Source organism: Sitophilus oryzae, unplaced genomic scaffold (assembly GCF_002938485.1).
Source record: "Sitophilus oryzae breed Bouriz unplaced genomic scaffold, Soryzae_2.0 scaffold_165_pilon_pilon, whole genome shotgun sequence".
NCBI lineage: Eukaryota > Metazoa > Arthropoda > Insecta > Coleoptera > Curculionidae > Sitophilus > Sitophilus oryzae.
The window spans coordinates 1,714,810-1,731,859 of NW_022146347.1; the positions used below are offsets into that span (position 1 = coordinate 1,714,810).

General features: G+C 33.2%; 1 protein-coding gene across 2 annotated transcripts in view; it reads right to left on the minus strand.

Annotated features, from left to right (window-relative positions):
* Nucleotides 1–12,990, minus strand: part of LOC115880879 (probable dual specificity protein kinase madd-3) — a 33,907-nt gene extending 20,917 nt beyond the window's left edge. Inside the window, exon 1 of one of the 2 annotated variants that reach the window (XM_030898202.1) lies at nucleotides 11,692–12,990. In XM_030898202.1, coding sequence (XP_030754062.1) covers nucleotides 11,692–12,879 — 1,188 coding nt within the window. In that variant the 5' untranslated portion in view covers nucleotides 12,880–12,990. The remainder of the gene's footprint in view (nucleotides 1–11,691) is intronic. The other variant, XM_030898201.1, reaches the window with a different exon arrangement.
* Between the last annotated feature and the right edge of the window lie 4,060 nt (nucleotides 12,991–17,050).

Genomic DNA, 17,050 nt, shown 5'->3' on the forward strand with positions numbered 1-17,050 from the left:
CAAAAATATGTTTTTAAGATATTGACTATATTCATAACCATACGACATGATGAGTATAAATGATTATAAATAAATACTAATTTGGCCTATCGATATGAAAATGTCTTTTTGAGTATATCTCTTTCAACCTGTGTAAAATTTTTAAAACGTAATGCATTCAATTTTGCTTTTGTTTTCCATTCGATTTAAATCAAAGAAGCCTTACAGAGAAAAGCCATGAAAGTGTTTTTTGTACAAAAAATTACATCTTAAGAGCTCAAACGCACTGACGGTCAGGTCGCAGCGGCCAGCCTGCGACCACCAATCAAATGATACAACGCGCACTAGCGTCCTGGCCGTTGGCTGGTCGTTGCGACTTGGCCGTCATGTCAGTGCGTTCGAGCTCTAAGATTCAACTTAGGACTCTATTATGAATTAGATAGCCTCACATTTCATAGTAGAGAATAATTTAAAACCCAAGTATAACAAACTCTAAGGTATTTTTAAAAGTAGAATAATTATTTGTAATTTAATGTTTTTCCTTTTTAGATAGTAAAATGTATTACAATCTAAAAATATTATATCAATATGCTCTATGAACACTCTATCATGATACAAATTTGAAGTTGTTCATAGCCCAAATTTACCTTACTGGGTTGCTCAGTCCTATAGTATAACTCTTAACTATGTTTTGTAGATTTAGATCATAAAAACACTATGTTAGAGTTAAAGAGTGTGCAGTCAAATTACTTTTTAAATCAATTCAATAAGAGATCCATTTTTTCCTAAGAACATAAACTCACCGGCACGAAAAACAGGCACCTTAAAATTTTGATGATTTTTTTAGCAATATGTAGCTAAATTATTTGACTTTTTGGTGCCTCTTTATAAATTAAAAATGAAAGCATCTGCCAATTATAGAAGGGAAAACAAAACGTTGATATTTTGGTGAAAGTTTGAAACGCCCTTTGGAATATGTTAAGACCACAAGGAATTTAAAACTCACTTTATCATCTAGATACATCCTTTTTCGACAGTTTCTTTTTTTGTTCATCTCAATAGCTTTATTTTTATTGGAGATATTCACTTTTGAATAAGAAAGTAACGATTTACAGCAATTTTACCATTGAAAGCATGCCTTTGCTTTTGGGTCTTCATCAACGCACTTCTAAAATAGTCTTTATTGTTTTTGTAATGTCATTGAAAAGTCATATTATTATTGTTTATTGAGGTTTACTCTACTAGAGATGGTTTTAAGTTCTGAAGCATCAGTTATAGGTGCTTTAATTAATTCATCATGGCAGAGTTCAACTTTTGGATTTAAAACCATCTCTGCTAGATAGATAACTGCCCAACAGACAATAATAATATCATTTAGAAAAATATATAAAACGGTGAGTGTAGTTTCTCAAATACAAATTCCTGAATCATCAAATCAAGCTTAACGAAGTAAACTGAAGTAATACAATTATTTAATTCTCAGCAAACGAAAAAATGCTTTTTGAAGGATTTGAAAGAAGTTTTTAATTAATTTATTTAATTAAACAAACCTTGCAATGGTTAACCTTGCATTTAAAGAAGGAAAGTACCTTTGTATTGTTATACAGACCGATGGTACCGATCTGTTAAAACTAATTTAATCTAAATCTGACAGAAAAACAAAAGCATAATAGAGCGTAAAAATAATTTAATTTGTTTGTAATCGGCATTAGAGTATTTTGGAGAAACAGATATCATTTATTAAAGGGCGGAATCATTATAAAAAAGAAACAAATTTCTGTATGACACATCATTATCGAATAAGATAATGAGAAGTAAATGTTACTTTAAAACTGTAGCATAGTTAGGAATTTTAATGTGTATTTTTTGTAACATCAAGAAGAAACCACCAATCAATCAATAACAGTATAGTATAACTTCTGGAATTATTTTTTAATATCTTCTTTCTAATTCATAGAACATTTTAATCCAACAGAATTCTTCTTGACGTTTCAAAAACAAAAAAAGGATTATTTCAAAGCGCCATGCAGGTTAATAATAAAAATGTACATCAAAATTAATGTGAATATATGTATTTATTTATTAGGATAAAGTGTTATAGAGGATAAACATACAGTATGATATAAAAACTTATATAGTTTTATTACTAAAAAAATGCTGTAATTTTTTGTACTAATATATGGTCACAAAAAGGTGTCGGATCTGTAAATCTTCATCATATATTTAATTTACGGTTTCGTGGATCACATTTTATTATTCAATTCAGTTATATAAACTTAGATATATTATTTTATGTACTTTCAGAAATGAGTACTTCTATTTGTTACCGTTTTCTTACAATTTTAAGATGAGTAGATCAGCTTAAATATAGAGGTGATTCAATGTTCTTACAAATTTTATTTATTCCAACTTCCACCAACGCTTTCGTGATTATACAATGATTTTCACTGTCAACCTTTAGTAACTGTTACCGTTGAATGAAGAAATAAGAAAATACCCAACGGTATGGGCGATTTCCTGGCACAAAAATCCGTGTGTAGCTGTCCGAGATTTAGTTTAGCTCTGCGCCGCTGCGCGATGATAGTTGTCTACAGCGCAGCGAATAGAAAATACTATACTGTAGTTCTACTTGCAGTCGACAAAGTGGGCGGTTGCCGGAGACAGTGTTGCCAGAACTACAGATTAATTCGTAAATTTACGGATTTTGGGTTACGTTACGTTAATAATACGGATTTTCTATTGTTAAACAATTTGATAAATTATATGATTAAACAAAGAACGGTGTCAGAGTTGGCTTAGATATGAAGATCGCGGTTATTAATATAACGCATATGTAAAATATAATGATGTATGTCAATAATCGTCATTTCCAAGCCAAATAAACGACTTTTTTCGATCATACGAAATATTCAGTACCTATAAAAGAATTTTTATTTTTGTTGTTTATTCTATGTTTAATACAAATAAATTTTCAATACATAAAGGCGGATTTTTATCCAAAAATATTTTCGTCAAACATATTACAGATATTACACATTTTAATAATAAAATTTAAATCAGTGTTTTATGTGTTGGCCGCAGAACGAGTGGTGGCTCTACCGTACAGCACTTGAGACGTAAGGGAAAATCAAATCAGTCTTGTCACGAATTTGCCCATTAGGTGGCGTATCTTTCCAATTCTTCCAAAACATCAACGCTGTTACTGTCACTAGTGACTGCTAACAATTACTAGTTAATATCAATAAATTTGTTTAAAATACGACATTCACTGGTTCAAAGCATAATAGTTGTTATCATTTCTTAGTGATTAACTGTAACACTGTACAAAAACTGCTACTGTGACTCAGTATTTCCGAAAACTGCTACGACTCATAACCCTGGTTGACTCGTTCGATATATTTAACTATATTCGAAAATAGCCACATAAAATCGTTATTTTCTAAACGCTACTAAACAAAAGAAATAGAGGCAGATACAAAGTAAATTCGCGGAATGAGAATTCTCATCATTTTTCATGTAAGAAACGACACCATTTTTCTACCACTTCGAAATTAATGAAACAACGTCCCAGTGTTATATTAAAAGCACCATAATTCAGTAATATTTACAAACTTCAAGAAAACGATGAAATAGTGTAACACATTTGTGCCAACCTAAAACTCAATTTTTCAAAAAGGCCGTGCTAATTATAACATAACTGTTGATTTATTATCATAATGTATTTCTCAATAAATTATAGTTGCTATTCAAAATCATTCCTAGTCTAGGTTGAGGTATTGCAAAAAGTAATCTACTTATTTTTTTTGGAAACTTTCAATGCCTAGTACTTCTAAAATAGAACAATTACTGCCCTATATTGATATATTTTTTTTTCTTAAAAACTACTCTATAATTTATTTATTAATAGCGATAGTGCAATGTCTACTAACTGTATTTAATTTCCGTAAGTGTCCTGGAAAAATGAGTCAGTATTGTCAGTACCACACAGAAAATTTGAAATGATTGTAATTTTCCTATTCTCGGCATTTTGGTTTTGTAGCAAAATCTCTGCATTTTACTTTAACTAGCAAATTGAATAATAGACGTGAAAAATAATTTGGTTAAAGAACTAAATTTTTGAATAAAAAGACTGAGGAAGGAGTCTCATATTATTTATACCCATCTGGTCATGGACACTGCGTGATCTGGATTTTAACGTGTAAAGCTTGATTTTCATGGGTCCATTGTCCCAACGATACGATATTAATTTTATTGGCTGAATTTAAAGGCTTCGATTGGTTAACCGTTTCTAACCAATCGAAGTTTTCAAATTCAACCAATAAAATTAATATCGTATCATCGTATCGTCGGATAACGGATGCATGAAAATCAAGCTTAAGACAGCAATGTAGACAGCTTAACGCAAAATCAAATGTATTAAAAAGAGATAAAAGTTGAGTTGATACATTTCTTTTATGAAGTATTGCCCGAGTTTGCATCAAAATTTCAGACCGCACAAATAGGCGTTTACGAAAAATGTTGTATCTAGGGTTGGTTATCTAACTTTATTTTTCACTATTAGTTACTAATTTTACTACAGCTGTAAAAGATTATATTTAGCTTAGATATATTATCAAAATATATAGACTTTGATATCTTCATTTCAGTAGAATACATGTTTTTAAAATACTTTACTTTTTTCTACACACATTTTCCTACATACGTAAAAAACCGGCAATACTGTACGCCGCTTTTTATTTTGTCTCTCCATCTGTCAACCGGCTAATTATATTTTATCTCTGTCGCATGCATTAAAATACAGATCACGCAGATGAAGTAACCAGGATGGTATCTATATTCATGCGTTAGATGCGGAATCGATATAATACCCCATTTTTTTAACAGATTGGTTTGGCGTTTCAATTGACACATTTGAATTTCATTGGAAAATTTGTGGATTAGTTGAGAATACTCGTAAGCTTATTTTATGTTATTTATTATTTCTTTTATAATTGGTTTTACTCAGTAGAAGGATATTGTGTAAGAACTGAAATAACAGTGTTACTATTGCGAATTTCATAAAAAGACTGTAAACTAATTAGGGTGGCTGCAATGACGTCCCGTAATGCTGCAAATATTTTCAGGGCTGGTAGATCTTGATAAAAGAAACATATTTTCTCTATACCGTTTTTCAAATAAGTCCAAAATAACCGAGTTAATTTACTTTTTTGCATTTCAAAAAAAACATGTTTTTTTGCTTAAATTTTGAACTAACCTAACCTAACCACTCGATCTTTTCTGGGTTTACTTTCTTGTAGATTTAATCTACTACCTATGTTGCCACATTATCTAAAAATTCTGTTTTTTAACTAAAATAATTCAAAAATTTTCACAAAATTTCAAATTTTCAATTTTTTTTCGCGAAAAAACCTCATAATGGTGTTTCTGGGATCGAAATATTCTGCCACTAAAAATATTTGCACTTATTTAAGACTCACCCTGTATATACAAATAGGTATAATATACGTTGTGGGGGTCTTTTAGTTATTAAATAATTATTGTAACTTTTTCATTTTTATTAGAAATATATTTTAACAACTAATATCATTGGTAACGTAAAACAAAACCAAGAAATGATTAAGTCAACTCTGCATTATTTTTTACTAGTTTTAAATAAAATACAACGGCATTGATAAACCGAAATGTAACTCAGCACTCAGCCATATCAATCCCCCATCGCGCTCTTCCTAACTTTGTTGATATGCTCCTTCCTTAACCTTTTTGTTGAAAGAAAATAATAAAAAAGTAACCATTCGAACAGAATCGCCCAAATAGGTAACCTAAATATTTACTGGTTATTTTCGCGTAACCTCAACAAACAAGCGACACGCACTCGAAAATTTCAAGAAAAATTTTAACGGTCAACCCCAAAGTGCCACGGACGAAACTTTTCAAAATTTATTCCAACGAAAATAGAATGATACAGATTTGGATTTTGGCATGAAATCAACGTTTACAGCATTAAGGCTATTTTTAAACTGGCAATATAACTTTGAAATCTGAAATGTATAAAAAGTTTACGAAAATATCATCTTTTAGAAATTAAGTTTTCTATTTACTCAGTTTTAAACGGTACGTAAAATGTTTATTATTATTACGCTGCTCGTTTACACTTCATATGTATAGCGATGCTTTGTTTTGTTTTTATTTATATTACAGTTTGAAATCCGATTAAAAATTTACATAAACAAGTTCTCAAGAATCTATCAAAAGAACTACAAAAAACTAAAATATTTTATAGTATTAAATAAATATCAAATTAAAGTTGATCAGGAAGTATTAAACTGTCATATTATGTATCTATAAATTTTTGTATAGTCCCAGGCTGAGCATGCGTTAGAAGTTTCTGGAGAGCTACAATAGCTCGATCGGAGATTTTTAGCACATCATTGTTTCACAACGAGATCTATCGATTAAAAATATTTTCAGTATGGCGGCACTTCCAGAAATATCGGAAGTTGACAGCAACAACAGCAGTTTTATTTTAAATGGGTACCCCCATTTTTTATTACAGCCTTAAATTATCTGTAAAATTTAATTAATTTTGACAGCAAACACTCTATACCAAACATTAAGCGTTTTTGGAAAAAAACGTATTTAAAATTTTTAGAGAAAAAAAAACTGCCTCTCAAAAAAATTTGTATAGCCTAAATGTCAAATTTAGTGTTATGTCACAGCCACTGTGACATAAAGGGAACACATGTGGCTATCTATTTCAAAAATTAAATTGTTTGAATGTCGTAGAATATTGGCTGTAGCTGTCATAGAATGAAGAGAGATCCAATTGTCTTCTCTTGAGAGTCCAGCATCTTGTTTTTGCGAAGATATATAGACGTGTCTTTGGGGTCGAAATATACCACTCCTAAAATATTTGCACTTATTTAAGACTCACTCTGTATTTGGGAGATGTTATAAATTCGAAGGCAATTCCACCACAAAACAATTCATTTAACTGACGGAAATTACAAAAATACGTTAATCACAAAATATTTTCCGATGCACGTCATCAATCATATCGAAATTGACACTAATAAAGCCTATAAACCTGACTAAATGAAATTTTGGCGAAAATGTTTCAATTTGTTGTATAATTTATACCGAGCAGCTCATTATTTTACTTTATAGAGCAACAAGATTATAACAGATACATTATTTGGATTAAAGCTGCAAAAATTAGTTCAAACCGAATTTTGTTATCGCCGTGTTGGTCACATTGCGGCCGTGTTCAGCAACGTGGTCGTTTATTATTTGACAATTATCATAACGTCAGTCATTATTTTGTATAATATCCTGTTGTTGTAGAATTTTTGTGAGTAATTCTCGTTTTTTTTTGCCTATTTTCATAATGTTCTTTTTTTAAATTGTACTTTTAAGCACAAACAGTTCTTTTAAGAAATAAATTTTCGAGTTTTTGTATTGCATTTCTTGAAATTGTGTGTTGAAAATATATCGAAACATTTAAACAGTCGAAGCAAAGGGCTTCTAGCTTCCCAGATAAACTATTTTGAAAGAGAACGTGGCAATAAAGGTGCTATGTTACCCTTGACTGCAGTCAGGGAATAAGTTTGATGGGTAAGCACATTATACTACTTTCAAAGTTATTTCTACGTTAGTTTTTTGTAAATTCTGTGACTATTAGTTTGTGCATTAATGTCACTCTCTAATTTGCTATTGCCACTAGTGGTGTTGTAAATTGTACATCAATAAATAAATAAATAAATAGCCCTGTTATTATGGGCTATTAAGTAAAATAAGCTAGAAATCAAATATATCAATTAATTATTAAAATATTAATTATTAAATTAAAAATAAAACGTAAAAATCTTTAAAAAATGATAAAGAATATATTGTTTCCCAATTTTACATTAAGATTCATCCCATAAATTCATCACAATCTGGCAGCGCTGTCGCCATCGCTTGTCACTCAAAGTTGATCACGTGCATCGGAAATTGTTTTGCGATTACCGCAGGGGCGGATACAGAGGGGGGGGGGGGCATGGGCCCCCCCTAAAATATGTAAATTGTGTAAAATATTAGGCTTTTGGGTTAAAAATGGCGCCCTAAAAAGCATATTCTACATTTCTTTTTATTTTGGCCCCCCCCTTAAAATAAATTCCTGTGTCCGCCCCTGGATTACCGTATGTATCGCCCCTGTCATCGGAAGCGAGTAAGGAAAAAATAATAAAATCTAACTATACTTTACCCAAAGAATGTTATAATTTTAATTAACAAAATTATTATATATAGGATAGTAGAGTACTAAAATATTCTTTGCTTTACCATACAAGTATGAGCCGTCGAGAAATTTGTAGGTACTCATGGATTTGAAATCCAATAACATTTTAAAAAACAAATCAGTTTGAAGTTTTGAGGTGCCTGTTTCAGAGGTAACATGATTTTGCTGTTGAAAACGAATTATTTCTACTGTAGAGATATTACATACATTTACAATTAACACCTTTGCAATAATTATATATTTCCGACAAAAAATGTTTTTGTAATCTAGCTAAACCATCTGTTGCCTTAATAGATATACCAAGAAGTCGGCCATTTTAACGACTCATATTATCTACGTAATTAAATATTCGCATTGCCGGTATCTCCGTAGCCGATAAAACAGTTATTTTTACTTATTTCTAAAGTTCTTAAATGCAAATTTCCTGTAATGAGCGCACTTGATCCAGTTTCAATCAAAAATCAATTCGGAATTTTAGATCAATGGAAGAACACGAACTTGCGACCATGAAGTAATACGGTTATATTATGCTAATTGCGGAAATTGAAGCATCATTTTTATTATACAGAGTGTTTGATACCACACGTACTTTAATATTTCTTTCTCATTTAATTTAGTGAAATAATTATTCTGTTTCCTATAAAATTGATCCACCCGGACACAGTGACCTAGTACATTAAATAATTTTAAGTGTCTTGTATGTAGTATCTTTTTTGAGGTAAATTGTTAAAAGTCCTTTCACATGGATTGCATTGCCACTACCAGTTAATTGATTGCTTTATTGCATTAGTATTTCTGACGCAGAAGCATTCCTATAAATAAATATTAAGAGATAAGGCTAATAATAACACTAATAAAATTTTATTTATAGTTATTTGTTGATTCAACATTCTATTACAAAATTCTTTTGGTTTATATAGAGAAACTGTCGTTTTTATTATGTATAAATTATTTGAAAGTAAATTACTTCCTAATCTGATATGAGGTGCCAGACTGATCTTAAAATGCAAATGACCCTTTATTCATTTTTCTGTAACAACAAAGGAAATTTATAGTGACAATAATAGTAGTTAAATGATTTTGTTTGTTATTCATTAATACAGTGTTATCCAAAACAAAAATGTTTTTAAACGTCATCCTGACTTTCAGGCCAATACGGAGAAATAGATAGAAATGCATTTTCAATATTTAATAATTTGTTTTAACGGAATAATTTTGATTTAATATATGTAAAAGCACTTTCCAGCAAGATATGTGTTCTTTTTTGTACAAATTTTTCAATCAAAAAATTGAAAATGTAGAAAAAAGTTGTCAGGGTTAATATGATTTCAATGTAAAATAAAATATTTTACAAGTACAAATAAAAAAATGTATTGTTTTGATTGAAAAAAGTAGAAATTATAGTATTCCTTCCAGTAGGAAGGACGACATAAAGAGCGATAAGAAACTGGATCATATTAGATCAGACCAGCACATGAACAATCTTAAGGTAATTCGTGTTTTTATTTACTTGTTTATAAATTCGATAAAATGTGTACACTAAGTGGAGGAATTAAATAAATTTTCTATCAAATTTATCTTTATTAATACCACCAAAATAGTAATTAAGACTACCTTGTTTATCACTTAAAATGATTTTTCCAATTTTCGGTTTTCAAAACAAATTATTAATTATTCTCTTAATATAAGCTTCCTTATTTTTAATAACAGCAGCAGTTGGTTCTTTCACTTACTTTTAATATATTTTTCACAACAATTTTATTTTCAAACATAAATTTATCGCTCTCTATAGTCACGATAAAAATTATTGACATAATTTTGTCTCACTTTTGACAGGCTATACTTTCTTTATTTTTGAAAATAGAACATTCATTAAAATATAAATTGTAGTTTTTAAGTCATGTTTTAAGCGTATTACCAAAGATAATTATAAACTCTAATATTCTTTGGTATTACCAAAAATGTTGTACAAACTAGATTTTTTTTATTTAGCACAACTTAGATGTCACCAGTTTCAACACATTTCACATTTTTTCTTCGGTTTTTAAAAATGTATCATATTATGTCCTTTCTTGTTAATAAAACATACAGGGTGGTTAGAACTGTATTCCGGAAACTCGGCAGCCTATTCAGCAGATAAAAATAAGTAAAAAAGTTCGTATAAATGTATGTCCTAAAATGCTTAGTTTCGGAGATACAGGGTGTAGAAGTTTCATTTTTATTTTGATTTTTTCCAAATAATTTCTGAAGTAACGTCAATATTTGGATGAAAATTAGTATCTAGAAGTTTTTTGGCATGAGAAATTTGATTTTGATGCCAATATGACTCCTACTTGTAGAGGACGCCACCTACATATTTTTTAACTGGTTTGAAGAGTAATAACTTTTCGTCCGTACCTGTATATAACTAGTCAGTAAAAAAATATAAATTTACGACGTTTTTTACGTGAAAAAGGTCTCTTGGTAAAAATCGCTACGAGTAATGGTTTTCGAGATATTTGGAATAGCAATTATCAATACCTCTCATCGACATAAATCAAACATGTTGACTAAATAGTTATTAGACTGAACTCATAAATTTAAAATGTTTTTGTGCCAAAAGTTCAACAGAAACTGTTTTATCATTATTTTTTGCAGAAAAATTTATGATTAACTTAAAAAAATAAAAATTTCACTCTACTCATTTCAATCTACTCAACGTGTTTATTTTTCGTCAATAATGACATGTATTGACTATTTCCATTCTAAATATCTTAAGAACGGTTGCTCGTAGCGATTTTTACAAAGAGATATTTTTGACGTAAAAAATCACAGAGATGTATATTTTTTCGCTCGGTATTTTTATACAGGTACGGACAAAAAGTTATTACGCTTCAAAACAGTTAAAAGACATGTAGGTGGCGCCCTCTACTAGTAGGAGTCATATTGACATCAAAATCAAATTTCTCATGTCAAAAAACACCAACTGTATGGCCTAAAAACCAAGCTTTATTAGAGAATTATTGTCAGAAATGTATTAAACTGGAAAAATCAAATATCTTTCCCCAGATAAACTAAGGAAAATAATTTAAAAATGGAGAAGAAATGAGAATATGTACTAATACTTCGGTAAATAATTTTCACACAGTATACTCTTGGAATAGATGCTATCGGAATGTAGTAGTTTAACTATAAAAGGAGATCTAGTAGAGGGCATAATACGAGCCATGTGAAAGGACGCAAACAGCCAGCGTGAGCAGCCTACGCTATATGAGACATTAATATGAAGCGGACACCAAGAGGGGTGACTTACACAACTTGCGACTTAACGATACGTTTAGGTTAAAAATCTTCCTGTGAACAAGCATCAGCTGCACTCCGAGTTGGTTAGTGAACAGGCCACGCGTAACCTTATAATTTATGTTTTGGGGGTTGTGCGCGCGGCCAGCCTTACTTACAGCCGCCAACGCCGTCGTTTTGGGGTAGTACTTCTTGGCGATGGCCGCCGCCACGCTGGGGGGTTCGGGGGCGGCGGCGGAGGCGGTCACGGCGCTCGCCTTATTGTAGGCCTCGTCCAAGGCCGAGTATTTCATGATCAGGCTCTGGATCTCTTTCCTTTTGGCTTCGCGATCCGCCGCGGGATCGGGAACGGCCGGAGTTGGTGTCGCGTCATCGTCCTCAACGGACGTTTTTGACGGCTCGGAAGGTACCACAACATCGCTGGCTAAAGGGATTTCGACTGCGCACAACTTCAGATTCGTTGTAGTAGATGATTTTCGATCGTTATATTCGCTCTTTCCTATCCTGTGAGGTTTAGAGGACCGTCTAGGTCGCAATTCGGAATGATTGGACCGGTGTCTCAGCCGATAAACCGAATCTCGGTCGAGGTAGGAATAGGCCGGTTCCGGATAGATGGTGGGATGGACTTTCGGTTCGTTACGGAAGGGAGTCTTTTCGCGGCTCACTACACTACTACTTCCGTTACTGTTCACGTAAGGGTACGCTTTCTCACTCAACTGGAATACATTCGCCGTGGTGCTGCTCTTGGATAAAGCTCGGCCCACCGAAGATTCGGTCTTTCGATCCGAATCTTTTCTTCTTCCGTAAATTCGATCCAAAACGGACACGTATTTGTCATCGGCACGAGTTTTGTTGGCGCCATAATTAGGAACTACAGTACTACTTTTACTGGTAGTCAAAGGGTTAGGGTGATGGAAACTGAGATTGCTGCTCGAAATACTGTTACTGCCGATGCTAGAGTTGTTCTGCAACTGCCTTTCAACCGTCGCAGAAGGACCTCGGACTTTGGTCGTAATTTTTTGCAACAAGCTCGAACAAGAATCGCTTAGTAATTGAGCTACACTATGAGTAGACGATCGCGTATATCGCGGCCTTCTAGTCACTGAATCCGAGCTAGTACTTGAAGTAGTACTAGTCAGCCTCGAGGGCGCTTCCGTTGGTCGTTTGCTCGCACCAGTTTGGTAACTTTTCGTTGTGGTAGTGGGTCTGTAACTACTCGGGCCCAACCACGAGTAATCCGTGGTGGGTTTCGAACTACTCGAACTCGTGTGATGGGTATAACGATCACCATCGTCGTTGTGGTAAGTCGGCCGATACCGACTGTAAGATAAGCCCGAAGAGTACATTTGGCATTCCCTTAGTCCCGTGCTTGCTCGTCCAAACTAAAAATACCATCGCACGAAAAGCGGTGGACGCGCACCGTCGCGACGCTTCGCTCGGACTAAACGCCGAGGTGCCGTTACGTAAATTTAGGTGGACGGCGAGGGAAGGGGAGAGAGAACGGATTGGGAATAACGTGTGACATGCGGCAACGCAGTTTTTAGAAAATATGACGCACGAAGAGCGCCATCAGAATTTTCGAAAACAAGTAAACATTTAGAAATGCTCTTAGTAATCTTTAATAATATAAACGGAAGAACAAAAGTTAATAAACACTAAATGTATCAAACTTAATCATTGATACATTCTCTTACATTCAAATTAAAGACTTGACTTCCAATCATCAAAAAATAATCTTGAATATAAAGTTATAATACTAATTCCGTTGTCAACATATACATGCTCTCAATGAGGCAGGGAAGATTACGACGGACGACTTCCAAAAAATGACAGAGTATCCAACGTACCAGTGAATTAAAATGAGAGACAATAACTGTCATTGTCAATAATTTTCTCGTTGGACAGACTATAGATATTGACCTGATACCGGTAGACAATGGTAAATTATGAAATAAAATATTTTCTTGGATTGACTTTCACTGACCAGTCCACGAAGAAATTGCATTGCTCCTCATGCATACCCTTTACTAAATCATTTATAAAATTCGTATGTGGGCGTATATTCTGTCGAAGGGACCAAAAGATGCTTACCAATAGAAGTCGAGAAGCACCACAAAAATGTATCAAGTCGTAAACCAAAATAACTAATAGAGAGCAGCACTGGTTTAAGAGAAAATTCAAGACGGCGGCCTTTATGCACAACAATCTAAACACTTTTCATAAGTCCAGGACTGATATTGAGGACTGAGGAAGCCTCATCATGATATGAGGAAGCCTCATCAGGGAGGAAATAAATAACATAAAAAAATCTCTAAATTCGGTCAACAATTTTAAAAACATTGACCAATCAAGTGTCGATGTATAAATTACGAAAAGTTTTTACTGCAGACTAAAAAGTCAAAATCAAAGTACACTTAAACCCAGATTTTTTCGAAATGGGCTTTTGTAAACGTCCCACTCGACAACGAGTATAATTACTTTTCTAATTTAACACAGGTGATTCAAGCTGTAAAATCGTAGAGTGTGGAATAGTTGAAGAAATGTAGACATAATAAACAAAAGCGTTTTCAAAAACGATTGAAAGTATTCTAAGTACATTCCATCTGCCAAGATAGAAACGAACAAAATTTTCCCTGTGTCATATGTGCTTTTAATTTATAATCGAAATAGGCTTACTTATTAATTATAACTGAAGACTCCGGTGCAAAAAGGGGGTAGCTCCATTTTAATGAATTTTTCAGGAGACAGTAAAAACTATTTTAATTGAAAAATTGTGATTTTTTTGTTTCTGTGCAAAAAGGAGGTTGTAGTTTAGCTGACAATGAATAAGTAATATGAATATCGAAAAATGAAAAGCCTTTCAGTAAGATACTAAAATTAGAAAAAAAATGGGGAGTTGTCCCCTTTTTGCACCGGATGGTAAGTTAAATTATATTTACGAAATCTAAAGCGTTAATTAATTTCAAAACAATGCTTTTTTAAGTATTTTTATTACAAAAAGTGTTCCAAAAGTAATACTTAGTAATAGTAAATACATACAACAATAATCAGTTATCTGTAAAACTGTCTTCTGACTGGTTAGGCTGCTCTTCCCCTTGGCATCTAAGTCCATTGTAAAACCACATGCAATCTGCTGGGACGTACTTCGCAGCTAGTTCTTTCACTTGCAGATACTTAGCCTGCTTGAGCGGTAAGGGACCAGAGTATAACCGAGATTCGGGACAGGGTAGTGTCGGAGTTACCCCAGGTTTCTGAAGAGTGAACTCATCTTTGTAGGAGACACTAGCAGAGCTGCTGCATTCAACACCCTTCTCTGAGTATTCGATAACGCGGTAAGAAGAGATTGAAAATTTTTGTTTCCGGTTGTTAATAACAGACTTTTTAAAAAGTTTATTGAAGTGATCACTGAAGTTTAAAATGGTTTCTTGGGTAACTGGAACTATTTCAAATTTTCGACACGTATTTTTTACCAGAGCAACCCATTCTTCTGGTAATACAATCCGTTCTCTCTTTCTCTTCTCTTTTTCTATTAATCCAAAACTGCGGTCGCAAGGAAGAAAACTATGACCTGGTTCTGGATATCGGTGTATTATTCTGGAAAACCTTTTATTTATGGCAATGGTAGAAAAATAGTGAGCCAAGGTTTGATTCTTGTTCTGCGAAGAACAGTTATCAGAGTACATGAATAATTTTGTTATAGTTGTTGGCACGTAATGATCAATAAAGTAATGGAGAAAGCTGACAACGTCGTTTTGTCCTTTTTTTGCGACTGTTTCATCGTACATGAAAAAGTAGGATTTTCCAGTGCTACCTAGAAAAACACAAAAATTATATTCCCAAAGCTGGCGTTTGAAAAATACGTCACCACTGGATACATGGGGAACAGGCATATTTTGTTGATAGTCAAATGCTAATAACTCGGTTTGGTTGTTACTCATCTTGACCTCGGCGATATCTTTTCTTAACTGTGTATAGAAGTAGTTAGCTTTTTTCTGATGCACCTCTTTCTCAACTTTCAGATTTTTCTTTACTTCCTCATTCTTTTCTGCTGAGATGAGATTGTCTAATCTATCACACGTTTGACATGTATCAGAACGTGGTTTTCCAAAAGAGTAGTTATAGTTTGTGACAAAGTGTCGACAAAAATAGTCATAGGTAACTTGAGGTTTTTCTTGTTGACCATTTTCGATTGCAGCATGGATATCGGGTTCATATTTTTTGAGGTACAGTGTGTGCATTTTCTTCATATTCAGTTCTGGATTCAAATAATATTTATTTTCATTTTTAGTGCGACTATAATGCGATGTTCTCTTTGGAAAAGACTGGATGTGTGAATCAATTTGATGTATTATGTTCTCAGGAATCCTATTAGGGCGATTGACATGCTTACCACGCATATCTCTAGGAGCAGGAATATTATCTTGTAAAGGCTAACAATCAGCTCTACTCGTTTTTTACTTATACCATAAAGCGAGCAAAAACCTTTTTTGCATACTCTTTGTTCAGCTGTGCCAATTTTTATAGTGTACACACAAGAACAAGATCGTTTTGCCCCCCACCGGACTTTGGTCTCTGTCTTTCAACTTTTTTTACCCTTATTTGCCCTCCAATAAAAATATCCTGCTTTTCTTTAGTTCCAATTTCGTTAAATATTCTTAAAATTTCGAGCTTACCAGAATCGTCAAATTTTTGGAAGCATTTAAATTTGCAACTGCAGTCTCTACCAGTTTTTCTTTCTTCTTTGGCACATTTATTCTTGTTTTTCACACCCAAATATGGCTTTCCTTCCGCTCTCAGTTTCTTGGACACGTTTCTTTTCCATTTACTTTCATCTCTGACACGTTTTTTGCAAAGTTTTTGAGTTTTATTTTGAGTTTCTTGCTCAGTCATTGGAACTTTATCACTTTCCGAATCACTTTCGATCAACGCTGATACCTTAGCACTTGAATCAAACACAGAAAAACGCCTGACACTCGGTCCAGGGTCATCCGGATTAAAATCAGAATCCTGGTCTGAATCATCAAACTGTTCATTCGGACTGTCACTGCTTGACATGTTTTACAAACCGTTATATACTTCAAACAACACGAAAGTTATTTTAATATAGTAAAACTCTTTAAACACCAAACTGACTATTGGCTACTAGTAAAAAAAACTGGCAGACGTTCTATTACTGAGTATCTAGAACGCACAAGACGTCTTAATTTTACAGAATAATAACAACTAGGTAAACTAAGTGTCACTGTCTAACGGTTGCCGATCGCAATGTGAAATACTGGTGCTGCATCGAAGCGGGAAAACAATAAACTAATTCGATGCAAAAACGAGGTAGCTCTGGAGCTGCCTCCTTTTTGCACCGAACCTTTAAAGGGTATATAAGTTCATCCCATATAACATCTAAACGAATCAATGGAGCTGCCTCGTTCTTGTACCAGTCGATGGAGTGACTTCTTGTTCCTATTTTGCTATATAAAAGTGAAATTCGTAAAAAAATGGAGCTACCCCCTTTTTGCACCG